The sequence below is a fragment of the Myotis daubentonii genome, chromosome X (assembly GCF_963259705.1).
Source record: "Myotis daubentonii chromosome X, mMyoDau2.1, whole genome shotgun sequence".
Lineage (NCBI taxonomy): Eukaryota > Metazoa > Chordata > Mammalia > Chiroptera > Vespertilionidae > Myotis > Myotis daubentonii.
In genome coordinates this window covers 41,241,072-41,267,541 of record NC_081861.1, presented here as the reverse complement: position 1 = coordinate 41,267,541, position 26,470 = coordinate 41,241,072, and the positions used below count along the sequence as shown (strand labels likewise).

The window sequence follows — 26,470 nt, the reverse complement described above, 5'->3', positions numbered from 1 at the left end:
AAGTGGCGGTTGCCACAAAATGTCTTTGCTTGGTGAGGCAGCTGTGCATGAAAAAATTTTTATAGACTATAATTTGACTCTGTGCCACAACTGTTTGCTCTGTATTTTCCCTTCCTCTGTCCCTCTTTGTTGCTGGCTATGGACTCTGCAAGTGGATTCTACAGATTGTATCACTGAGTTCTTGATTTGATCATTGTTCAGATTCTAATCTGGTGTTAATTTTTTCATATTAATTTCTGCCTGGAAAATGTATCTTTTTTCAAAATTTTTCTCAAATAGTTATTATAATAACTTTAGAAAGTGGTGTTTTTTCATTTTAAATAAGCTCAGTGTGTAATTTTAGGTCTTCTGGTTCCATCATTTTAATAACAGTTGTGAATGTACCATTGTTGTGAAAATAAGCAAACATATATATATTTCTCTGTATATTTCTGTATGTATTTAGCATGTGTATACTTGTGTATGAATCTAGATTTATTTAATTGTAGCTCCAGTAAACTTAACTGTGGGTGAATCAAATATGAAAATATATGTATATGCTACACACACACACACACACACACACACACACACACACACACACACACTTTCTACCCTTGTAAACTAATGCAGCAACATTTACTTGATTGGCATTGAAAAACAAAACAATATTTTTCTTCTTGGACTCCTTTCTGTTGATAAGACATAGCCCACATGGCCACTCCCTGAAATAGAAGCTGTAGCATTTACCAGTCTAACCTGTTAGGGTGTTCCTCCCACTGGTATATTTTTGTCATTCATTGCAAAATCAATGATGTTTAAACAAGTCCAAAATAACTGCAAGCTCATTACATCTATTTACTGCTTTTCCTAAAAAGAAATGTCCCTTAACATGTTCCTATTTTTTGTTTACTCATGCTATGGAGAAATAAATTGTGGATATTTCAGCTACTTTGCCAGAAGTGAAGTAGTTTTCAAGAACGATGTTGCCAAATAAAACTCTTTTCATAATTATAGTTCTTAAAATAGTCAGAGATCATAACTGGATAATTAGATGGGTGATTGCAAATGGCAACCTTAAATCTAAAAACGAACTCCTGTGAGTAACATAAGATGCATTGCAATGCATTTCCCCAATAATCACCAAAAATCTATTTCCTAGTCTCCCCATTCTCTGACATTATTTTAGATCCACAATCCTGGGGAATTTTACTATAAGAAATGCTTGACACAGCTTGGAGTTTGTGGCTTATTGAAAGAAGCATAGATTCATCAGAGAGCTCAGAATCCTCTTTTCTCACTTCCTTCATCGGGTCCAAGACTCTTTTTAGGGGAGAGTAGAGAGGTAGCATGAATGTATCAGACTTTTCCTTTTCCCCAATTCCTGTGGCTTTTGCTATGAGTTGTAGTAACAGACTACTTCTTCACTGTTGTGAATCCCTAATTGCAAACGAATGGCACAATCCCATTGGGCCTTTTGATTAAAATCTCAGCATTCAGAGCGCACAACAATGGTAAGGAACTAATGACTCAGTGAGTGCATTATAAGCTTTACTTTCACAAGTGGGGATACTGGAACAGCATAGGTGAGTGCAGGAAGATGTGCAGATGAGAAATAAATGATAGAGGGGTGTGTTTGTGTATATATTTTATATTTATACTTGGATTTGTGATGATATGGTGAAAATGATAAGAATCCAGTCATGGTTTGCAATTAAATGGGAAATGGATGCTATAATGAAATAGACAGTAATTCAGATACAAAATTACTTTATAAACTTTAAAGTGTTAAAACCTCTTTAGATATTTGATTAACTGAGTAAATCACTTGACTTCAAATTCTCCATCTTAAAAAAATGAAGATAATTGTAATTCCTAACACTTTTCAGAGTTGTCTGAAGGTTGTCCACATGTAATGCCTGTGGCAAGTTTTTCAAAGTTTTAGTTCAAAGAAACTATTCAAATGCAATGTATATGTGACAAATGTATCATTGCTGTTTCTTCCTCCATAGGTATTCAAGAGACGGTATTTTTACTTAACTCAACTTCCTGATGGTTCATATATTCTCAATTCCTGTAAAGATGAAAAAAATTCAAAAGAACCTAAAACTTCCATCTACTTGGACGCCTGCATTGACGTTGTTCAGGTAGGGCTGTAGAGGTAATCTTTCTTCTCTTTCTCGAAAACGGTTATTGATCAACTCTTTTAAAAAATATATAGATTCTGCCCTAAATGGTTTGGCTCAGTGGATAGAGCATCAGCCTGCGGACTGAAGGGTCCCAGGTTCGATTCCGGTCAAGGGCATGTACCTTGGTTGCGGGTACATCCCCAGTTAGGGGGTGTGCAGGAGGCAGCTGATCGATGTTTCTCTCTCATCGATGTTTCTAACTCTCTATCCCTCTCCCTTCCTCTCTGTAAAAAATCAATAAAATATATTAAAAAAATAATAAAAAATATAGATTTTACTTGATTTCAGAGAGGAAGGAAGAGGGAGAGAGAGATAAAAACATCAATGAGAGAGAATCACTGATGGGCTGCTCCTGCACATCCCACACTGGGGATGGAGCCCACAACCTGGGCATATGCCCTGACCGGGAATCAAACTGTGACCTTCATAATGGAAGCTCAATCATTGAGCCATGCCAGCTGGGCTGATCAAATTGGCTTGGGGATAAGGACACATATGTAATAACTTCTTAATCAATAAAGAAATTAAAAAAAAAAGTCAATTCCAAAAAAAAAAAGAATCTGGTCATTTTTCTCTGTTGGTTAATGGCATCTCATCTGCTAAAATGTTTATATAAGACAACTCAGAATCCCCTGCAATTGGCCCACTCTTGGTCTGTGCTAAGTATTCAGGTGTTTACCCAGTCCTTTCAAGTCTGGCTTTCAAGGACCTATTCAATCTCTTACCATTTTCCCATTCTCACTGTGCTTCCTCTGGTTTTCCATTTTCTCTTCTCTTACCTAGAATCTTACCTTCCTGTCTTCTGAATTGTTGTCCTGCTCCAATTTATCTTCCTAAGACATAGATGGGGTCCTTTACTTTCTACCCAAAACCTTGTGGCTCCTGATTTATTATCTTGCATAGTGAGATCTAAAGGTCTTACCATTGCAGACCCATAGTGATTGGCCCTCACTCTGCTTTCTAACTTCATCCCCCTGCATTCCCTTATACATTCTGTGCTCTAATCATAGCTTCACATGTATATATGCCTTTCTTACATTTATTTCTCTGCTCGACATATACTTTTCCCTTCTGTTCCTGTTTGAACCTTATCTTTAAGACTCAGCTCAAATAGCACTTCTGCCATGAAATGTTTTCTGTTTCCTTCCTTACCCTCATGCCCACCAAGTGGAATTAAGCATTTTTAGACTTTAAGGGACCATGTCATATTCATCATGTCTGTGTCCTCTATAATAATTAGCGGTGTTTTGCACACAGCAGCAGTGGCTTAACAAATGTTTACTGATTTGAATTATTGAGGGGGCATGAACAAAGACTGGGTGGGAAACAGGACACAGAGATGATCTAAATAAGAAGTCAATTTACCAAGATAGGAGCCATTACTACAGAGCCAAGGTAGCATGGTCGATCAGAAGTAGCACAGGGCTGATTAGGAGGCATGAGATGTGAGTTCAATGCCCCTAACCGACCTGAATCTTAATTTTCAAAATTAAAGTGTCTATTTTCTGAACAAATGAGATTATTATAAGGATAAAATGCAAACCAACTTGTAAGAATATGAAAATCTATGTGACTAGAAGGTGATATATATAGTGTGTCCCCAAAAAATATATACACACTTTAATAGCTGATAGCTCAATTTTGAAAATGAAATGTATTTTAATAAACTGCCTTCATAATTATTCAGTGTGTATACTTTTTGGGGACACTATATCTATCTATATATTACTGGAAAAAAGAGGACACACACAAATTACAAAAATTCTTTATTAGCTTTAGTCTGGATTGACCATTTGTTCCTAGGCTCTGCTTTCCTCATCTATTTATGATCTCCCCTTCCAGATATTTTCAAATATATAAATCTTTGTGACTTGCTACAGCAGTTTGATGTCACCCTTTACTATACTTTGAAGATGAGAAAGAGGAAATTTCTTGGTTCCTTCTTGAGTAATGACTATGCAGTGGAAAATTATTGATTCATGAACCTTTCTTAAAACTAACACTGTGTTATTTGGGAGAGGGAGTGTGTCATTTCTTTGGTCGTGACAGAGAAGGTGGTAATATAAAAGAATGTGTCATCATGTTTGAGGAAAGGAGGTAGATTTTATTTGCCTTGTGTGCTAGTATTCAGCATTGGCCATTTCCATATTGTCCTTTGCAATAGATCTAGAGAGCCACAATTTAATGTGAACCAAGTAAAGTTTTCTTTTGTGCATATTATGTGTGGTAAAATGAATTAGGTATCGATATTGCATTTTATGTTATGATATAAAGCAAGTGCCAGATTTATTTCAGGTCACATTTAAGGGCCGATTGTTTTTAAGAGCCAGGAAAATCTATAAATATGCAAGGAAAACTTTGAGCAGGGGGGAAATTATAAAATATTTGGTTACTTTCATGTGGCAGTGTAATTATCTAAATGTGATGGATGTCAAAAGGCCTTAAACGATAATACTCACTCAACAAGTAGTATTTTATACCCACTTTGTGCATACAACACTGAGCTCAGTACTGAGGGAACAAAAAAAAAAAAAAGATGTTTGACGTGGTCATTCATTTATCATCTAGTTGAAAGAAGCAATTCTTTCATAAAAGTATTGATATATCTATGTGCTGTTCTGAGGTAGAAATAAACTAATGAAATCTAATAGGAAAAGAGCAACTAAACTAACTTATCAATGCGGTGTTTTTTTTTCTTCTAGTGCCCTAAAATGCGCCGTCATGCTTTTGAACTCAAGATGTTAGATAAGTACAGCCATTATCTGGCTGCTGAAACTGAGCAGGAGATGGAAGAATGGTTGATAACTTTGAGAAAGATTATCCAGATCAATACCGACAGTTTGGTGCAAGAGAAAAAGGAGACAGCAGAAGCAGCACAAGGTCAGAATTTTTAAATGATTCGTTATTGAGGTAAAGCCCTTGTCTTTAATTTATGGAAATGTCTGCTGTGTGGGGTGAATATAGAACTCTTTATCTTAAAGGTTGACCTGCTTCTTCATTAAAAGTGACTCTGAAGGTTGATATATTTGTTTTTCAGAGTTGATAGTGTATAGACTCAGACACATGAAATATAACCAGACTAAAATGGATAGGGAATTCATGGCAGGTTTTCAAAAGCCCATTAAAGTTTCCCCTATGCTTTCATAATCAAAATTCTTTGCAATAAATCTAGTAGGTGAGGATGGGGTGGGAGAAGAGATAGTTAGGATATTCCTCTTAGGTGATTAGTAATGGTTTGTATGATTTGGAACATCTGCTTTTAATGAATTTACAGATGATGAAACTAGCAGCCAAGGCAAAGCCGAGAGCATCATGGCCAGTTTGGAAAGGAGCATGCATCCGGAACTGATGAAGGTACATCTTTCTTATGGCAACTTGCCTTCAGCTGAGGCAATGCAGGGTTAGCTGTTAAAATTTTAATGCTGGATTCCATTTGGCAATGCCATTTCTAAGTTAAAAACCACAGTAAATTAGTACAACAGGTAGAGATTTTAAAAGGAAAGTTATACTCCTAAAGTTGGACTTATGAAGTGCCAACTAACAGTTTGGAAAATCTTATTTTTTTTCTAGATGCCAAGAAGTTCTTTAAGATTGTTATGACTTTATTAATTTTATTTGCTACTTCATATTCTGTTCAATTACAGCCATCCCTCAGTATCCTCAGAGAACTGGTTATAGGATCCTGGGGGATACCAAAATTTGAAGATGCTCAAGTCCTTTATATAACATGGCATAATACTTGCATATAGTTTATACAAATCCTCTTGTGTACTTTAAGTTATCTATATATTATTATAATACCTATTACAATGTAAATACTATGTAAATAGCTGTTACAACCATCTTAGGACTCATTACATACTACACCTCAGCAACAGTGTAACATTTAAAATATTTTTGATCTGTGGTTAGTTGAATCCGTGAATGTAGTGGCTTTTTTCAAGTGGCTGTTGATGCAGATTGAACATGATAGTCAATCTAATGATTTATGTATGTTAATTTCATAATTTTATATATGTTAGTTTCTATATGTAAATACATATGTATATAAATAATTTCATCAGATAAAAATTTTGGTGCGCATATATCATTTGTGTTAATTACTCTGCTTCTTGGAGTTTGAAATGAGCTAATTTTCAAAGCATAGAGGTGATTATCACACCTATTTTAGTAGGGTGAGATATTTTACTCTGTAGAGTCTATACTACAATAGATTAAAAGGTTTAATAACCCATTTATTTATTTAAATCCTTGTCAAACCTATTTATTTTCACTTTAGTCCTCTTCCTGGAATAAGTTACACAATTTTATAAGTAACTTTTTTATATTTTACAATTATCCTTCTCTTAAGCTTCAAAGCTATTTTCCAAAAATTAGGAACATACTTATGATCCCCTGATCTAGGCTTTCTATGATTTTATAGATTTTAATGTATCCCCTCTGACTCTGTAATTTCAGACTGTACAGCCCATTGTGTTTCTCCTAAGGTGACAGAATCAGAATCTATATATATAAAAGCCTAAGCAGCCCTTATGACTGAATGACCAGTCGACCAGTCGCTATGACGTGCACTGACCACCAGGGGGCAGGCACTCAGCACAGGAGCTGCCCCCTGGTGGTCAGTGTGCTCCCACAGCCAACATCCCGCGGTCCCTCCCCCAGCCGGCCAACCTCTTGTGGCCCCTCCCCCTGGCTGGCCAGCCAGCCAACCTCCCATAGTCCTTCTCCCCAGCTGGCTGGCCAACCTCATGTGACCCTTCCCCCACCCCGCCAGCCAGCCAAACTCCTGCAGTCCCTCCCCCAGTTCCTCACCCCAGCCGGCTGGCCCCCTGATAGGCCTTGATTGCTGACCAGGCCCAGGGACCCCACCTGTGCACGAATTTGTGCACCGGGCCTCTAGTGGTATATATTAGTCTATGGCTAACACCATGGATATGTAAAGTGTTTTCTGTCTTATTTATTTCTCTTCTGCATTCAAAGTCTCTTGGATTTGTTTTTGTACTACTATGGGTTGAATAATATTTTTTAAAATATATTTTTTGATTTCAGAGAGGAATGGAGAGGGAGAGAGAGAGAGAAATATCAATGATGAGAGAGAATCATTGATCGACTGCTTCCTGCACGCCCCCTACTGGGGATTGAACCCGCAACCCGGGCATGTGTTCTTGACCGGAATTGAACCCAGGACCTTTCAATATGCAGGCTGACGCTCTATCCACTGAGCCAAACTTCCTAGGGCTGAATATTATGCTTGATGTTATGAGAGGAACATAGAGTCTAAAAACCTGATCTATAGCTTATTGTGGGTCATAGTTACAGCGACTCTCCTCCAAGCAAGTATTCTTTATCCATCCTAAGTACATGGAAATGGAGAATGGTATATTTTTGAAGCTGTGCCAGATTGCTAGTTTCACGGAAGCTATATATTTAAATGGTATTTAATACTGTTTTGAAGGAATTAAAGGAATGTTTGGTATATGTACATATATGTAAATATATGTTTTAAATTTTTTAGTATGGAAGAGAAACTGAGCAGCTAAACAAACTCAGTAGAGGGGATGGAAGACAGAACCTCTTTTCTTTTGATTCAGAAGTTCAGGTATTAATATATTTCTTTAAATAATCCTACAATTGTTGCTTATTTGGAAAAAAACCGCATTTAAAATGTTGAAATCACTGATTTTTGCACCCCTGCGTAATGTTGATTGCTTTATATTTGTCTTGTTATCTTTGAACAGGTAGCTTAACAACTAACTTCACTCAAGAGGACTGTCACATACGCAAATAGTTTGGGACTGAATATGCATGGTTTTCTTTTCCAGTTCTCTATTTTCTTTTCAATTCATCTTATGCCTCAAAATGGATAAGTTAAAGAATTCTTAAAGATGGTATTAGTGCTCTTGTAACCTATTAGATACAATTGTGGTCTAGTAATAGTGAGTATCTGCAGCATGAAGAACACCAGGTCATATGAGACAGGTGATTTATTTTCCAGTTTTGACGTAGGCCTGGAAAACTGGGGTAATTTTTACATCTGGCTCACTCTAAATGGATAGTGGTGCAAGGAAGTGCAAGTTTATGTGCATGTGGATTTTCACCTTTTCCATGAGAGTTAGGTACTTTTTGAACTAAGAGATATGCAGTTAATATTTAATTTCATGATATTTTCTTTTTTAAGTATATCTTTATTAAATTCAGAGAGGAAGGAAGATGGGGGGAGAGATAGAAACATCAACGATGAGAGAGAATCATTGATTCTCTGCCTCCTGCATGCCCCACACTGGGGATTGAGCTAGCTACCAGGGCTTGTGCCCTAACTGGTATTCGAACCATGACCTCCTGGTTCATAGGTTGACACTCAATCACTGAGCCACGCTGTCTGGGCTAATTTCATGATATTTTCTAATTAAATTGCTGATTTGTTTAAATACAAAATTTCTACAGCATTTATGTATTATATGTATTTTTCCTAATGAAAACACATTTCATGAGAAAATGAAATTATTTGAGGGGAGACTAATTTTTTTCTTTTTAATTTTTCCACATATGATTTATAATTCAAATCTTTGGGGTGTTCTGAAAATAGAAATATATACGGTATGTAAGCATTACAGTTTTACTTAGTGAAAATATAAAATAATTTTGTGAAGACTGATTTGGTGTTTTCTTTTTGCTTCATACCATTTCCTAATTACAATATTTTTTTAGTTTGAAATGGGAAAAGTATATAGTCTGTAAATAATGCGGAATTTTTTTCCAAGTAATTTTATTTTCTTATGTGGTATTTTTATTATTCGGGGAAAATTTGTTTTAAATGTTTCATCTCCCCCACCCCCATCATTATTACATTGTGTAAGTTATATGATTTTTTAAAAGTATATCAGACCTCAGGATTTTTAGTTCTAAGATATTCATTCATAAATTTCCTTGTTCCAAACATATCTGAGGCTTTGATCCCCCTCCCCCCTCTGCAAGCACCATGATTGGGCTTTAATTGGACATGTCAGCCCCTTTCATTGTATACAAAGAAGCCAATTGACTGTGGTTGAGACTCAATTCAGCATCTGTAAAAAAGGAATGTGGTGTAGTGTTTTTGTGGTCATGGAACTAAACTGATTTTATGTTTGAATTGCTTATCAGTGAGCTACAAGTGAGAGGAAAATACACAGTTGTGATGAAACTTTAAGGACAAAAGATTGCATTTAGTGTTGATTATGGAAGGCAGGCTCACTACAGAGAAATCCATGTTGTCTGTGTTGAGTACCTTTACTAGGCGAAGTGCCATCCTATAACATCAGCCTTCTCTTTTGGCCACAGTTTCAGTGTTTACAGATATGCTTTCTATCATGGATTTACAGAATAAAGCAACGCTGACCTACTGAAGTGAATGGCTCCAACTTTGAACGACTGGGGAAGGCCATGTGTCCCACTATTTGCACTCACAGACCTGAGAAAGGAAAGGATTTGGGGGCTGGGGTTTGGTGATTTAGTCCAGTTTCTCCTCACATTCCACTGTCTGAGATAGAAAGGAGAGCAGATAAATTGGTGGAAATTAGAATTGATCTCCATGGCAATGACTTGCCTCCTCTGGCTTCACAGATAGATAAGTGTTCAAGGGGGAGCTGTCTAGGCCCACGCATTTGTATTCCTTTTGTAGATAAATAGACTCGGGGCTGGGGTGCGCAGAGATTGTGCTTTCAGGTATGCATATTATATTTTAGGCTCTTTTAAGGAGGATTTTATCACTGATGCAAGCTGGGTCAGAATGGCTACATTTATCCAAGATTCTTCAGGCACAATACCTGTTTTGGCTTGAATTACTTAAGCAATTGAGAAAAATTCTTGTGTTTCTTGGCTTGAGTTTTCCATATTGGCAGCATTTTCTGCCTAGATTCACCCAATCATTTCCCGCCTACCATGTCTCTTGTCTTAATTGAAAGTATAGTAAGTTGTCCCACAATCTATACTTTTCCTCCCACTTGTGAACAGAATGTAAGTCTGGTTAGACATTCATAATGAACAGACGGACTTAGATTGCCTGAGCTCTGTGAGCTGAGAAGGAGGATTCTATGAGTATGTTTGGGGAGGGACAGATTCCTCCCCTGCTCAGAGAAATTCCTTGACTCTCAATATCTTTGTTTGAAACTTAAAATATTTGTAATATCAAAAATTAAATATATGTATATCTCTGTGGCAGCCAGGGTACACCCCCCCAGCTCTGTTAGAAGCTAAGCTCAGTGTTTATCAGTTTCCTGAGCAGATGCCTCTCTCTCTGTTCACCATTTACACCAGGGGTGGGGAACCCTTTTCCTGCCAAGGACCATTTGGATATTTATAACATCATTGTAGGGTCATACAAAATTATTGATTTAAAAATTAGCCTGCTATGTTTGATCAAACATTTAATTAAATCAACTCTAATGCTTTGGCAGGCCAGACCAAATGGTTTCATGGGCCTTACATGGCCCTGCGGGATGTTCACCACCCCTGATTTAAAGAGAGGTGGTCACCAGGGTTCCTCTTCAACCTGGTTGCCACTGACTCCCAAATCCAGATCTCCAACCCAGACCTCTCCTGTTTTTCCAACCACTTACATCACCTCAAACTCAACACATCCCAAACTGAACTCATCTATACTCATTCTTCCCCCATCTTTATTTCACAGTTAAGTGCATAACATCACAATCTATTAAATCTTCCAAGATAGAGACCATTGTGTAATTCTTTTTTAAAAAAATATATTTTATTGATTTTTTACAGAGAGGAAGGGAGAGAGATAGAGAGTTAGAAACATCAATGAGAGAGGAACATCGATCAGCTGCCTCCTGCACATCTCCCACTGGGGATGTGCCCGCAACCCAGGTACATGCCCTCGGCCGGAATCGAACCAGGGACCCTTCAGTCCGCAGGCCGACGCTCTATCCACTGAGCCAAACCGGTTTTGGCACCATTGTGTAATTCTTGATTCCTCCCATGTCCATTCATGTCAGTTTTGCTTCCTGTACAGCTCATAAAAGAACCCAAACTCCTACCATTCTCAAACATATACTTTGTGGTGAAGAGAAACAATGAACACCTGAGTAAATATTTAAAAAATATTGTTGGAAAACTAAACCAAGGAAAGGGAGAGTAGACTCTCAGAGTATGTGCAGTTGTTATAGAGGGTTAAGGGAAACTCTGGAAATGTCAGTTGAATGAAATAAAGGGAGTAAGCCATGTGTCCGTCTGGGGAAAGAGGGGTCCTGACAGAACAGCAAGTGCAAAGGTCCTGAGGTAGGAGTATACTTGTGCTAGAGAAACAACTAAGGATGCCGGTGTGACTGGAAAAGAGAGGGTAGGGGGAAAGGCAAGAGTGGTAGGGTATCAGGTCAGAGGAGTGGGGGGAAGGTAGGCAGTCGTAATATATAGGGCTTTTTAGGTTGGGGTACACTTGTGACTTTTTCTTTGCCTTAGATCAGAGTCTATAGTCTCATTTCCCTCCAAAATTCCTTTAATGGTGTTTAAACCTTAGTCAAAGAGCTCTACAGAGGCTGTTGAATGAAAAAATAAAAAGGGTTCAAATGAAGAATGGACAGAGAACTGTTGGATACTGCAATTTTTACTCATACATCTATATTAATATGAATCCGATTTTCTTTTGGAAATAATTCATATTATCTGTTTTGTAGAGATTGGACTTTTCAGGAATTGAACCTGATATAAAGCCATTTGAAGAAAAGTGTAATAAACGTTTCCTGGTAAATTGCCATGATTTAACTTTTAATATCTTGGGTCAAGTTGGAGACAATGTAAAAGGACCACCCACAAATGTATGTATGACTTTTCCTTCTACTTCCCCTAAACCAGTGCATTAAGAAAACATCTTAATTTTTTTATAACTGAGAACTAACTTACTGGGTGAAAATTCTATTGCTACATGTTTTGATACATTTGACATGGAAGAATTTCATATATGTCTTTCTTTTGCCAAAATGTGAATATGTCTTCATCTTGAAAGATTTGTGAAAGTTTTACCTATTCAAAAGGCAGATAGAATAGGCTCCTGACATTCAAGAGAGACATATCCCCAGAACCTGGTAAACCCTCAAATTTGTGAATTCTACTAGAAAATATGACTTCTGTGAAATTGGCTCATAGCCATGAGTAATGAACATGAAAGCCATGCAGGGGTCCAGATGCTATGCAGTCAGCCTCATTCACTGTTCTCAGAGTGAATTAATTTTGTTCTGCACAGAAAATTCTAAGTATTAGCTATTAAGGATCATTGGATTTGCTCAGAAATTCTTGAAACTATAAATGTAAAATTGCCAGAGAGTCTGAATTTTATGTTCATCTTGATTTTTTTTTTTTTGGTTCTAGTTTTGTCTTTGAAAAATATCCACAATGATTTATTCTCTCTTACAATGTAGCTGAAACTCACTAGCAGACTTTCTGTGTGTAAAGGGTTAATCTTTATGCCATCTGGCATGAAATTTCTCTTTGTGACCAGCTCTCAAATGCCATCTGTAGAGAGGAATCATGTTTTCCAAAACTGCTGATGGGGCAACAAAGCTTTTGTCAAGTAATGTGATGTTGACTGTTATTAGCTTTTATGAAATGTAAATCCAGTAAGCTGTAACATAACAAAAGGGAAGATTTATTTCGATTCTATAATATTGGCATTATTTTGGGGCAACTTCAATAAACCTATAGAAAATTAAATTTTATTTGTTAGACAATTGGTGTGCTTTAAATTTGGCTTCCAATTTCTACTCATCAATTAAAAAAATTATATCTTGTGAAATTATTTATACCTGACAAAAGTTAAAATTTGTAGGCCTGTTAGAATGTTCTTTCTTATGTGCAAATGAGCTTTAATGCAATTTTAGCTAAATGCTGAACTCAGAAAAAAAGTGTAATCACGGAAACTTGAATAAAAAAAATATTTTGTAATTTGTGTCCCTTCACACACTCCACCTAAAAAAGCAGTCTTAGTTTAAAAATGGAATTGTCTTCATTCCCAGGTTGAACCCTTTTTTATCAATCTTGCCTTATTTGATGTGAAGAACAATTGTAAGATTTCAGCTGACTTCCATATAGACCTGAATCCCCCTTCTGTTCGTGAAATGCTGTGGGGCACTTCAACTCAACTAACCAGTGATGGAAATGCAAAAAGCTCTTCACCGGAGTCTTTCATTCATGGAATTGCTGAGTCTCAGTTACGCTATGTAAAGCAGGTAAACCATGATACACCCTCGGGTTATTTCATTGTTTCAGGCCAATGTTATTACGTGCTTTCATCTTTTGTAAGGTCTGTGTATTGGTGTTTTTCTAGTGACTGTAATTGGAGAGAAAAAACCCAGAAACCAGAAAAATAAATATGCTGGTAATACACTTGCGAAGTAACATTTTAATTGGGATCATGATGTGAGTCTCAAAAGTGTTTTGTGACATGGACTGCAGATCACATAGACACACACACACACACACACACAGACAGACATGCACGCATGCACACATGAATACCCATGTGCATACTTCTGAGCAAGGCAGTAGGTGCCTGCTAGGCTTGTTTCTTTGAAGAAACAGTGACCTTACATTGACCTCCCATCTCTAATTCCTATTTCCATTATGAGTAGATAGTTTTAATGGAGCATAAAGGCTCTTTATACAAAGAGTTCTGGTTGAAAAGCAATGGGAGGGAACTGCTGTGTCACAACTGTAATGCTACTCTCTTCTGTCCTATGTGGTGCAAAGCATCTCCTTTAGAAAGAGCCTAACGATTCCCTGGCATTTTGACCTCTGATCAGAGTGGCAGCTATAAGAGGTTAGGCAGAGCAGAACTGATTGCCTTCTAGACTTTTGCAACTGAAAGGAAACTATAGAGTGAGGCAAAGAATTAGAGTAGGAAGAACAAAGCAGCTCTCATTGTAAGGAGATTTATTTTTCCCAAAATAAAACTGATCTTATTTTCTGATTATAAAGAGATACATATTATCATATAGAAAATTCAAACAATACAAAAAGTATAAAGAAGAAAGTAAAAATCACCAGCCATAGATGGTAATTATTAACATTTTGGCAAACATTTTTCTAGATAGCTCTGTTGTATGTATGTGTAAACACATACAGTTTGTATAAGACTATACATGTGTATCATATTCATGCTGTTTTATACCTACTGTATTCATTTAACATGATTATCATTATCAACATTTTTAGATAGTCACATTCTTAAAGGCTAATATGATATTCCATTGATTTAACAAATTAGAATATTTATAATTTTTGGATATAATAAATAGCACTGCATTGAACATCCTTGTGTGTACGTGTTAGCTCATTTTTTGAATTATCTCCTTAGAATAAATTTCCAGCTTTAGAGTTTTGAGGGTCAGCGATTATGCTCATTGGTACAGACTGCTAAATGTCAGGGGAAGACTTTACATGTGATGTCACTACCCTCTTTAGGCTACAGATCTTTGGTAGCTTTTCCCTGCATTGTCCATTACCCCTTGTTCCCTCATGGCCCCTTTGTTTGTTACTCAGACTATAGTTGTCTCATATGTGTACATTCCACAAAACGGCCTATGCTTCTAAAAGAGAGATTGAACAGGTTCAGTGGGATACGTATTTGAGAACTTGCTATTGAATTGTATGTTTAAAATTTCCCACATGATATCAAATAAGTCCTTTTAAGCCAACAGTGTGTTTACTGTATTACTTCAATGTACTTAGTTCTATGTTCAATGCAAGAAGTTTAAATTGTGCTTCCAGGTGTCATCCCACTTATAATCTAAGTCAGGAATAAAACCAGCATGTTTTGAATATCTCCTGTGTGCCAGAATTTTCCACTGGTGTCTCATGGAATCATCATACTCTCCTGAAATAGTATAATTATTGCTGTTTTGCAGATGAGGGAACTGCAATTCAGTTCAGTAAGCTGTCCACCATTACAGAGTCAGTAGTGTCAGCAGGATTTGAACCTAGGCCTGTTTGAAAGACCTCAATCAGCAATGTTAGGCAGGATGCAATTAAGTGCTGAGGTATACAGAATAATGGTAGTAGAAGAGTTTAGAATGTGAGGAGGGGTCAGTCTTTGGGAGTTCACTTAGAAGAGTCCACAGAAGATGTGGGGCTTGAAAGAGACCTCAAAGGAATAGATGAGAGCTGGGCAGGTGAGAATAATGGGCAGTGGCCTCAAAGGGCTTTATCATTTTGAACCCTCTCTCAGATCAGCTGAAGACACCAGGAAATGGTCATTTACTTCAAAGAGTTGAACCTTTTATTTGGAAGAAGTCTTTTTCTTAACTTCTTCCCATTTAGGACGAGGAAACAGTACTATGTAAGAGAGACTTAGTGTTAGCCGATCTCAGCTCAACCACTTTCCAGCAATAACAACAATTCAAGCACTTACTATTGCTGATCTATTTCTCTAGGTATTTATCTGTATGAAGCCATTTAATTCTCACAACCCCCCAGTAAAGTAGCTAGGTACTGTTACTATCCCATTTTGTAGATGAGGAAACTGAGCACGGAATAGTCAAGTGGCTTGCCCAAGTTCACAGAGCTAATAAGATGAGGAAATAGGACGTGAACCTAGGTCTAGCAGGCTCCCTAAGAAGCCCATAGTTTTACCCCTATACTATACTGCTCTCATGTCACCCTAGAGAGAATAAAGCAGCCCAGTTCTCCAGCACTCCCAGGAAGGGCTAATGGTAGAATATTCCCTTCCAGCAAGGCTATTCAAGTAGCAGCATTATCTATGGGGACAGGCGGCTTCCAGGGTTTGGTGGATGTTGGGTGTTTTGGGACCATTCTAGGCTCTTCCCACCTGCTCCTTAGAATCTTTCTCCCCAGTGGCTTCCTGAGGAGCCACAGGGTGATCATAGGAAATGGAGGAAGTTGGCTCCATCCAGTAGTTTTGCTTCCCTGACACCAAACAGCTACTGTGAGCAGTCACTTTACTCTCAGCCTCCTGGCAGTTTTTCCCCAGATACCCTGGTAGAGCTCAATGCTCCGTGTCCCCCAAGGTTGAGTTGGGGTTGTGGGGGAGCTGCTGACTCTTGGGGGTTGCCTACCTGTGGCTCTAGGCTCCCTGCTGGAGGGTAACAGTTGTTGGATTGGTGAAAGGGTACAGAGCTACCCCCCCAGTACTGCATGTCTTGCCATGCCTTAGGGGGCTGTGTAAGTGATGGGGATTGGGGGACCTGCCTTATTCTTTTGAGGGAGAGATCATTGAAATGACTAACGGTTACCCTGTGCTGGGGGCGGGGGGGGGGCGCAGTCTATACCTCCTTAGTGGGAAAGGAGGGCTGGACCAGAGGCCTTGTCCTAAAGGGCAGACTCCTAGCCTATGTGGGCTTCCTGGACTCTCTCTGGCTATCCTTCTGTGTTTTGGGAATGGCAAGGCTAGAAGCTAATTGGACCAAAGGCAGAACAGCTCCAGAGAGTATCCCCCTGTACTGGAATCCCTGGTCAGTTAAAAAGTGAGCATCTTTGTACCTCAGCATCCTCATCTGTCAACTGGAGGTAACATTAGTACCTGCGTCCCAGGGCTGCTGAGAGGGTCAGGCAAGGCATGCCATCTTGGAGAGCACTCAGCACTGGACCGGGCCCACTGTGTTTGTTCAGTACCATGTGGCTGCTAGTAGGGGCAGCAGTAATAGTGATCACAGATAAACGAGTAAAAGCAGCTTGCTCTTCTTATCAATTGTCAAATCATTTCAGATCATAATACTCGTAACTGGCATCGTCAGTGTGGGGAAATGCTGAGAGTACAGGGAATGGGGAACTAAAGGTACTCAGTGGATGTTAGCTACAGCAGTAATCAGTATTACTGTTCTCATCTAGCCTCATTGCATGATACATTGGCTGCGGGGGCCCCGAGGTTGAGAGGCAGTATAGCATGGACTGTATAGTCTGGAAACTCTGGCCACAGTCTTTTTTGCCCATTTACTTGCTGCATAAACCTCAATTTCTTAATCTTTAAAATATGTATTATCGCCCAGCCAGCATGGCTCAGTGGTTGAGTGTCGACCTATGAACCAGGAAGTCACAGTTGGATTCCAGGTCAGGGCACATGCCCAGGTTGCAAGCTCTAGCCCCAGTAAGAGATGTGCAGGAGGCAGCGAATCAATGACTCTCATCATTGATGTTTCTCTCTCTCTCCCTTCCTCTCTTAAGTCAATAAAATATATTTTAAAAACTATGTACATCATAGTGCCTGCTTTAAAGGTTTTTATGAAGACTGAGATAATGCACAAAAACCATCTAGCATAGTTACATGACAATTGGTATGCATGAAATTACATTTGAGGCAGTCTGCCAGCCGCATCCCACAGTTCGAGCAGCGTGTTCCTGGCAGTAGTAGAAATCCAATTCTGTGACCTTGAGTGGCTTTGGGCCACTCTAGTAATAACCAGGTACCAATGTGCATGACTTCATTTAATCCATACGAGTCGTTGATTCAGTAGCTAGTACTATCATCATCCCTATTTCATAGATGAGAAACCTGAGACGTAGAGAGGATCTGACTTGCCTAAACCCCGTAAATGGTGGAGCCAAAATTTGAGCCCAGGAAATTGTGCTTCCGAGCAGTTTTTAACCACTTCATTCCATGCTTGCTGCTTGGGAATTCAAAACTGTATCAGCCATTAACCTGGGATCCTTACAAGCTTTTGGAGTATGGAAGGAATTACTTAGTGCCTTGCACTCATTTTTCTTTTCTGCTTTGTCTACCTCAGAGGGTTCTATCTGGAACAAATGAGATAATGTGTCTGAAATGCTTTGAAAACTGGAAAGCACTATCTTAACACAGTTGGTAATACACCAAGTAGAAAAACAAAACTTGGTAGAGTCCCAATGATGGATTTTTCCACTTGAATTCCTTTGTGTGATGCTCCTTTAAACAACAGACATAATCAACTAACAAGCTGTTTGGAAGGCATTATATTTGGAAAGAGCTGAGCTGGACAGGGTATATGGTTGTTCCACATGCATTCAGAGAAAACTTCTGTATATTTGGTTGCATCTACCTTAGTACCCTTAAGTAAAGCGCACAGGAACAAAATGAGGTTTGGATCCTGTGTCCCCTACCTTTACAGCGAAAGCCCCAGAGCTCTTTACCTGTCACAAAGGAATACTTTCTATAAGATGGTTTAGTTTTTACGTTACGCAGTTTGAAAACTGTTACACAGACCAATACCGTATTTTCTTCCTCTTAGCTGCAGTCAGTATTATTTGTGACTGAATTACTCTGGAGTCACATGCAGCCACATTTAAAAATGCTTATCCAGCCCTAGCCGGTTTGGCTCAGTGGATAGAGCATTGGCCCAAGGGCCGAAGGGCCGCAGATTTGATTCCTGTCATGAGCAGGTACCTTGGTTGTAAGTTGGATCCCTGGCCCTGGTCGGGGCACGTGACCTGATCGGGGCATGTGTGGGAGGCAACCAATTGATGTGTCTCTCTCACATTGATGTTTTTTTCTTTCTGTCTCTCCCCCTCCCTTCCACTCTCTCTAAAAATCAATGGAAAAAATATCCTTGGGTGAAGATTAACAAAAAATAAAAATACTTATCCAGTTTTATTTGAGAAATGCACAGTATTTTAGCATATGCCGATTAAGCCAAACAATATACATTGTATTAATGAGATCCAACAATGCATCTTGCAAACACAGCTAAACACAAGAAGCTAAGCAGCAAGTGTGACCACCTGCACTTTCAAGACTACTAGATGTGAAATTGGTGACAAAATAGAAAATCCATTTGGAAGGAACATTGGGATCTTGGGAAATGGTTTGAAAGGAACTGTTATCTATTTCCATCATGCCAGACAGGAGTTTATGTTGACTACCAACATTCTATGCTAAATGCACTACATGGAATCCTTAATCAACAACTGTATGTATGAGATTACATAAAAACTAATAGGTGTCATTTTTTCCGTAGGGAATTTTCTCAGTGACGATTCCACATCCTGAAATTCTTCTAGTTGCACGAATTGAAAAGGTGCTCCAGGGCAACATTGCGCACTGTGCAGAACCCTACATCAAAAATTCAGACCCAGCAAAGGTATTTATAAAGGTCATCTGTGAACATTTCAGCTTAATGTAGAACTTGCCTTTTACTGATATTCTAAATGGGATTGTCAATGACACCCCAAAAACTTACACTCAGCATGCAGTCTACTGTGAAATATTGTATACTAGGCTAGGTGACTATGCATGCTAAAGCTTGAACATGACGTTTTTTCCCTTTCCATTTATGTTCTGTTTACATGACAATCTGATTTCTGCTGGCTTATCAAAATAAGAGCTAAAGGTTTTTCAGCAACATCTGTTCATTGACACTGTATCCTTGGCAATAGCCACTTTTTTTTAAACCCAGCCCTAGAATATCAGAGGTGGGATGGTAAAGATGATCCGGTTCTATAGTTCCCAAAAGCCAGTCTGTACTCAAATTTACTCCTGTATGACAATGACGTGAGAAAAGAAAAACGAGATAGTGAGCGGTTCATGAAGCTAAATGTATTCAATTCAAAGGGCTGTTCTTTATTCTGAGATTTTTGCCCTTGCCATTTTGTAATCATTCCTCCTATCTATCCTTCATGAAATGTTGGCATATTAAATGGTAGGGATTTTTACTGTTTCTTGTATTTAAATGGCAACATTGAAAGTCAGCAACCCATATAATTATCCAAATTTTTGGACCCTGACATCTAAACTTAGGGAAATTATTGATTGAATCCTCTGTTCTCATTTTGTAAATGAGAAAACTGAGGCCCAGAGAGGGAATGTATTTGTGGCACAGTTCATTAGCAGCTCTCCAGCTACTGAGTATTTATGAAGAGTCCATCTGTTCTACGTGGCATTTACTTGTGTATTCGAGCAGTGTTTATGAAGTGGAAGATGCTGAGGACACATGTGACTAATTTGTGAAGAAAAAAAGGTCTCGATATAGATAACAGCTTCTAGCATCTCTATCCCTGACGATAAGTGTGTAGCCAGCATTTCACAGCCCGTTGATATTCTATAGGCAGATAATATCCTTTGTTATCTCCCAGTGCCTCTGCATATAGCAGCTCCTGCCCATGCCAAACTAATTGTATTGACTCTTGGTCACTTGCCTTTTAGCTTGGGAGTAAAAAGGTCAACTATATCCACTTCTTCCAAGAATGTCCAGTGTCTGTCTGCTCTTGTGTGAAAAGAAATACACGTTTAAACTGCTTAAAAATTTCCCTGTGGGAGTTCGGTCCAAAATGTGCCCTACATCTTATTTGTCTGTCTTCAGATATCTTGATGAAGATCTGTCAATGGAAAAACACAAAACCTTTAAGAAATACTGCTTTGTTCTTGGAAAGTGTGTAGCCGATGCATGTTGTGTTTTATTTGTGGCTATTTGAATATATTTTTTTCTAAATTTTGGTATTTTATATTAGATAAATTGGGGACATTATTTTGGGGGGAATCCCTGGTAGTTTGAACAAATATGAGCCTATCTTCTTATTTCTGACCTTAGACGGCCCAGAAGGTGCACAGAACAGCCAAGCAAGTGTGCAGCCGCCTTGGACAATACAGAATGCCCTTTGCCTGGGCTGCCAGGTGTGTACATATGTAATCCGGACCCTTCTCATCACACTCATATGTGAACTTGGGGGATGTTGTTTTTGCTAGCAGCAGTCAGCAGTTTGTTTCTGACAAACCAGTTATAGTTTGCCACTTAGGCTTTGGGGCACCTGGGATGTGTCCTAGTCCCTTTGGGTCCTATAACAAATTACCTGCTTAAACAACAAATGTTTAAGCCAAAGGTTTATGCCTTAAACAACAAACATTTATTTCTCACAATTCTGGAGGCTGGATGTCGTAAGATCAGAATGCCAGCATGGTCAGGTTCTGGTGAGATTCTCTTCCAGGTTAGAGACAGCTGACTGTTTTGTGTCCTCACAGTGCAGAAAGGGGGCAGGCAAGCTCTCTGGTCTGTTCTTACAGGGGCACTAATCCCATTCATGAGGGTTCCACTCTCATGACCTAATCACCCCAAAGATACCACCTCCTAATATAATCATCTTGGGGATTAGATTTCAACATATGAACTTGGGGTGTGTGTGTGATACAAACATTCAGTCCATAACAGGATATAAGAATTCTTTGTCTTAGAATGTGCTGTGTATCAAAGACCCTTTAATTTCTTCATATGTCTCGCTTTTGGGAAATTTTCTTTGGCTTCGATTACTGATCTCACTGACACCACTTAATTATATTGTGCTTTAAAGCAGAGCTAATTTGCTTAAGTGATGGAATTTTTTCCAGAAAACCAGAAATTATTGTAAATGAAGTACAGTATGCGCACTATTTTAGAGTTGACTGGATTTATGCTTTGAAAAACTAGCATAAAATAATTCTGGAAAACATACCAAAAATGAGAAGGCAAAAAATGCAGTTGTTAAGTGCAAGTCTGTAATTAATAGGTTTTTTTTGTTTGTTTGTTTTTTGCTTTCTAATGACTAATTCAGTAAACTCTTTAGAGGTAGTGTGTGTATTTATTTGGAAATGTGTTATCTATATCAGCAGTCGCCAACCAGTGGTCCATGAGGTCCGAAAGGTTGGCGACTGCTGATCTATACCACGTCCTATGGTAGATTTACATGCCCCCTCCCCCCAGTATTGGAAGTCTACATACATTGATGACTTAAAATGTGTTTCTTGCTTATGCCACCTTTGAAGTGCAGGCTCATTGGCTTGTTTGTGGTACAGCCTGTACAACAACTCACTAGAACTGGGGAAAGGGCACCATGTTCTGAATAATTCAATCAATTATGTTCCATGTGTGCTGGGAGTAGCAAAAGAGTAGGAGACTCTAAGTTAATGAACTCTTCTGTCACTATTTATAATCATTTAGATTTTTGGGAAGGTCCCAAAATGCATTGTATGTTGGTAGGTGAAAAGGCACATTGTCCTTGTTTTACAGAATGATTAAAAAATGATAGCCATTTTTTATGAGTTCCCATTTTTTGCAGTAAGGTGAAATATGACTTTGTAAACATAAGCATCCTTAGTGATGCCCCAGCCTGAAAAGTCAATTGCTGTTGCTGCTGTTATTATTTATATTTATTGAGTGCTAACTCTGTATAAGGCAGTGGTCTAAGTGATTAGTTTACATTTTCTTAAGAGGTGGATACTGTTATCCCCTTAGAGATGAGGAAGTTGAGGCACAAAAGTAAAACAAAGTTTCTGCTCAAGTTTACACAGAATGTGTGTTAGCAGGGATCGGAACCCATGGCTCCTGACTTCAAAGCCTACTCTAGACCACTGTTGCACATTGCGCCCCCTTCAGGCCATAGCAGTAGCTGCTTCATGCTGTTTTGCCAATAGAAAAATTAATTTTAAACTCTTCAAAGTTAGAAGCTTTGATCCCCAGTTCTGATGAGGAATTATGCTATTTCTCCTTCCTAAATTATTTTGGTTGTCAGTAGTAGCAGGAACTCACTCTACAGGCTTGGCTGGGGTATTTGAAAGATGTATGATAAGCCTTTGTTTACTGAAAATAAAGGATGTATGCTTAGAAGTAGGAACAGTGGTTAATGCCTATGACCACATCTTCAGAGGCTCTGCCTGGGAAACTATGTTTCTGGCTATAGCTACTCCAGTGTGTTGGATACTTATACATCAGTTCCCATTTTTTGCAGTAAAATATCTGCTTAAACATGGGATAGGGGTAGGAGAGGAAATAATCAAATTCATATTGGAAATTCTACATATATATTATAAACTATATAAATTGATCTTAAAGATCTAGTTTATGTTCTGTCAACTTTGAGATATCCTTTACCTTTGGTGAAAATGTACACATTTTATATGTCCAACTTGATGAATTTTCACAAATGTATATAGTCATGTAACTACCACCCCAACTAAAATAGAGAACTTGTCAGTCACTCCAGAAAGTTTCCACACCTTTCTGTCTAATTAGCCATCCCACCCCTACCCAGGCAACCACCAATCTGATTATCACTATAGATGACTTTGATCTATTCTAGAACTTCATGTAAGTGGAATCATGCAATATGTACCCTTTTATTTTGTTGTTTCTGTTCAGTCTGTTTCTGAAATTCACCCATATTATTGTATGTTTCAATTGTTCATTTTGAGTAATAGTTCATTGTATGAATATACCACAATTTGCTTATCCAGTCACGTTTTTGTCTCTCTTTATTGATTAAGCTATTACATATGTGTCCTTATACCCGCATTGCCCCCCCCACTCATGCCCTCACCCCCTGTTGTCCGTGTCCATTGGTTAGGCCTATATGCATGCATACAAGCCTTTAGTTGATCTCTCCCCCTTACCCCCACCCCCTCTACCTTCCCTCTGAGGTTTGACGGTCTGATCGATGCTTCTCTGATTAATATCTAGATTGTTTCCAGTTTGGGGCTATAACAAATAAATCTGCTGTGAACATTCATGTACTATGTGGAAATAAATATGCTTATATGCTTAGGGGTGGAATTGTAGAATCATAGGGAGGGTGCATGGTTAACTTCCTGAGAAACTGCCAAACTATTTTCCAAACTAGTTTCACAATTTTATACTACTAGCTCTAATTTTGTTATTTATCAATCCTGTAAAAAAAATTAAAAACCCTTTTTGTTGCTATTTAGACCTATTTTCAAAGATGCTCAAGGCTCTCTGGACCTGGATGGGAGATTTTCTCCTTTGTATAAACAAGACAGTAGTAAGCTTTCAAATGAAGACATTCTCAAGTTGCTCTCAGAGTACAAGAAGTAAGTGTGTGGAATTACCGCAGTAAATCAATATAATAGAATTTTAATTTCTTAAAATGATGAATGTGAGTCACATACAGGATGGGGCAAAAGTAGGTTTATAGTTGTTTGCATGGAAAATAATACAATAATAAATAGTAAGAGAATAATCTGTTTTGTGTACTCAGCAATTATAAACCTACTTTTGCCCCACCCTCTATGGGAGAAACTGAATGCATCAAAATTTTAAGTTTGGATGCATGGTAACCAGTCCATTTAGTAATCATAATTTTTAAGTATAAAATATTCTTATTTTATACCTAGGCCAGAGAAGACCAAATTGCAGATTATTCCTGGGCAGCTAAACATCACAGTAGAATGTGTTCCTGTGGATTTATCAAGTAAGAACTCATGTATTGCAAATAAACCTTAATGAATATGTTTGAATCTTAGATTTTTACCTTTTCTATATTTTTCTTGAGGTTTACATGGTTTATTTGTTTCCTGGGGCTGCTGTAAGAAAGTATTACAAACTGGGTGGCTTAAGATGACAGAAATTTTTTTTCTCATGGTTCTGGAGGCTAGAAGTCAAAATCAAGGTGTCAGCAGGTCTATGCTCCCACTGAATGCTCTCACTGATGCTCTAAGGAAGAATCATTCCTTGCCTCTTCCTAGCTTCTACTGGCTCCGGGCAATCGTTGGCAGCCTCAGCTTGTAGCTGCATCACTTCTTTCTCTACCTCTACAATCATATGGCCATCTTCCCTCTTTTAAGCACACCAGTCGTTAGATTTAGGGCCCACCCTAATCTAGTACGACCTCATCTTAATTAATTACATCTTGCAAAGACCTTATTTACAAAGAAGGTTGCATTCTGAGGTTCTGGTGGACATGAATTTGGGGGGAGGGTGGGACACTAATTCAACCCCGTACATGTGGTGAATAGTTACAGAAAGTTGATTGTATAAGATGCTATTTCATATATAATATATGCTGTTGTGAGTGTGCCCCAGTCACTTTCTGCTGCCTTTTGCCAAGGATAACTTTCATCAACTAAGGGATCAAAAGGAGATGTTCTTTTCTTCTCTACAGATAGGAGTCTAAAATCTCAGGAGAAAATGAACAGAAGACACAAAAGACACTTTGCAGGAAGTAAAATTAAGTGGCTAGTAAATATTTGAAAATGTTCCATCTTAATAATAATGCCACTAATGCAAATTAAAACAGCTTTTGTTCATCTATCAAACTTACAAAAAAATGTTTAAAGTGCAGCCGTCTGATGCTGGCTTAGTTTAGGCCAAACACCATCACCTATCATGAGTAGGAGCACAATTTGGCAATAGATACCCATAGAAGTTCATAACTAAGGAATTCTAACTGAGATTCTATCTATCCATTTAGGAGCACAATTTGGCAATAGATACCCATAGAAGTCCATAACTAAGGAATTCTAACTGAGATTCTATCTATCCATTTACTCACTGAATAAGGATTTATTCAGTAAACATTTATTGAATACCTACTAGGTGCTTTAAAATTATGGAGGTTAAAGTCTAGAAGGAGTGACAGACAATTCATAGGAAAACAAATAAGTGACTAATTTCAGTCTGTGATTGGGATGGGCTGCTTTAAAAAGGATGGCCAAAGAAGGCCTATCATGTGGCCCAACCAGCATGCAGTGGTGGGACAGTCCCCATCGTGGGCATTGCATAGGAAAAGACCTTGCAGTGGGAAAAAGCTTGGTTTATATGAACAGAAAGGAAGCCAGTGTGGTTCTAGTGTGGCGTGTAATGGGAACAAGGGGGACAGAAGATGAAATAGGAGGAGTGAAAAGCATCACATCATGCAGGGAATTGTATAGACCATGATAACTTCTTAAAAGATTGGATTTTAGCCCTAGCCATTTTGGCTCAGTGGATAGAGTGTCAGCCTACGAACTGAAGGGTCCCAGGTTGGATTCCGGTCAAGGGCATGTGCCTCCATTGCAGGCTGATCCCAGTGCCCCAACCAAGGCCACATGTGGGAAGCAACCAATTGATGTGTCTCTTTCACATCGATGTTTCTCTCTCCCTGTCTCTCCCCCTCCCTTCCACTCTCTATAAAAATCAATGGAAAAGTGTCCTCGGGTAAGGATTAACAAACACACACAAAAACATTGGATTTTATTCCAAGTGCAATGAAAAGTCACGAAAGGATTGTAAGTAGGGGAGTAGCAGTTTACATTTTAAAACATCTAAGAGTACAGTGGCTTATTTTTCCTATAGAAGTAATATAAAATGCAGGCAGTTTCTGCATAAAGATTTTCTTTGCAGCATTGTTTATATTGGGAGAAAATTGGAAACAACCAGAGTCCAACACTGTCAGATAGAGTAAGGCAATTATTGGTACTACGATGTCATGAAACTTTATGCAACCATGAAAAATGATGTTTATAAAGAGTTTGTGAAGTAAGACATAGATAAAATGCCCCCAAAAGAGGATAAAGTTCTTCATATATAGTAAAGTTTCTGTATTATTATTATTATTTTATTATTATTATTATATAAAACATGCATAGAAAG

General features: G+C 38.3%; 1 protein-coding gene across 3 annotated transcripts in view; it reads left to right on the top strand.

The window, feature by feature from the left end:
- The window catches only part of DOCK11 (dedicator of cytokinesis 11), a 191,150-nt gene that overhangs the window by 62,255 nt on the left and 102,425 nt on the right, over nt 1–26,470 (top strand). For all 3 annotated transcript variants that reach the window (XM_059679693.1, XM_059679694.1, XM_059679692.1), the window contains exons 7-16: nt 1,992–2,126; nt 4,871–5,048; nt 5,443–5,522; nt 7,684–7,767; nt 11,837–11,977; nt 13,172–13,384; nt 19,100–19,222; nt 20,669–20,751; nt 23,809–23,931; nt 24,235–24,311. In XM_059679693.1, the coding sequence (XP_059535676.1) occupies nt 1,992–2,126; nt 4,871–5,048; nt 5,443–5,522; nt 7,684–7,767; nt 11,837–11,977; nt 13,172–13,384; nt 19,100–19,222; nt 20,669–20,751; nt 23,809–23,931; nt 24,235–24,311 (1,237 nt within the window). The remainder of the gene's footprint in view (nt 1–1,991; nt 2,127–4,870; nt 5,049–5,442; nt 5,523–7,683; nt 7,768–11,836; nt 11,978–13,171; nt 13,385–19,099; nt 19,223–20,668; nt 20,752–23,808; nt 23,932–24,234; nt 24,312–26,470) is intronic.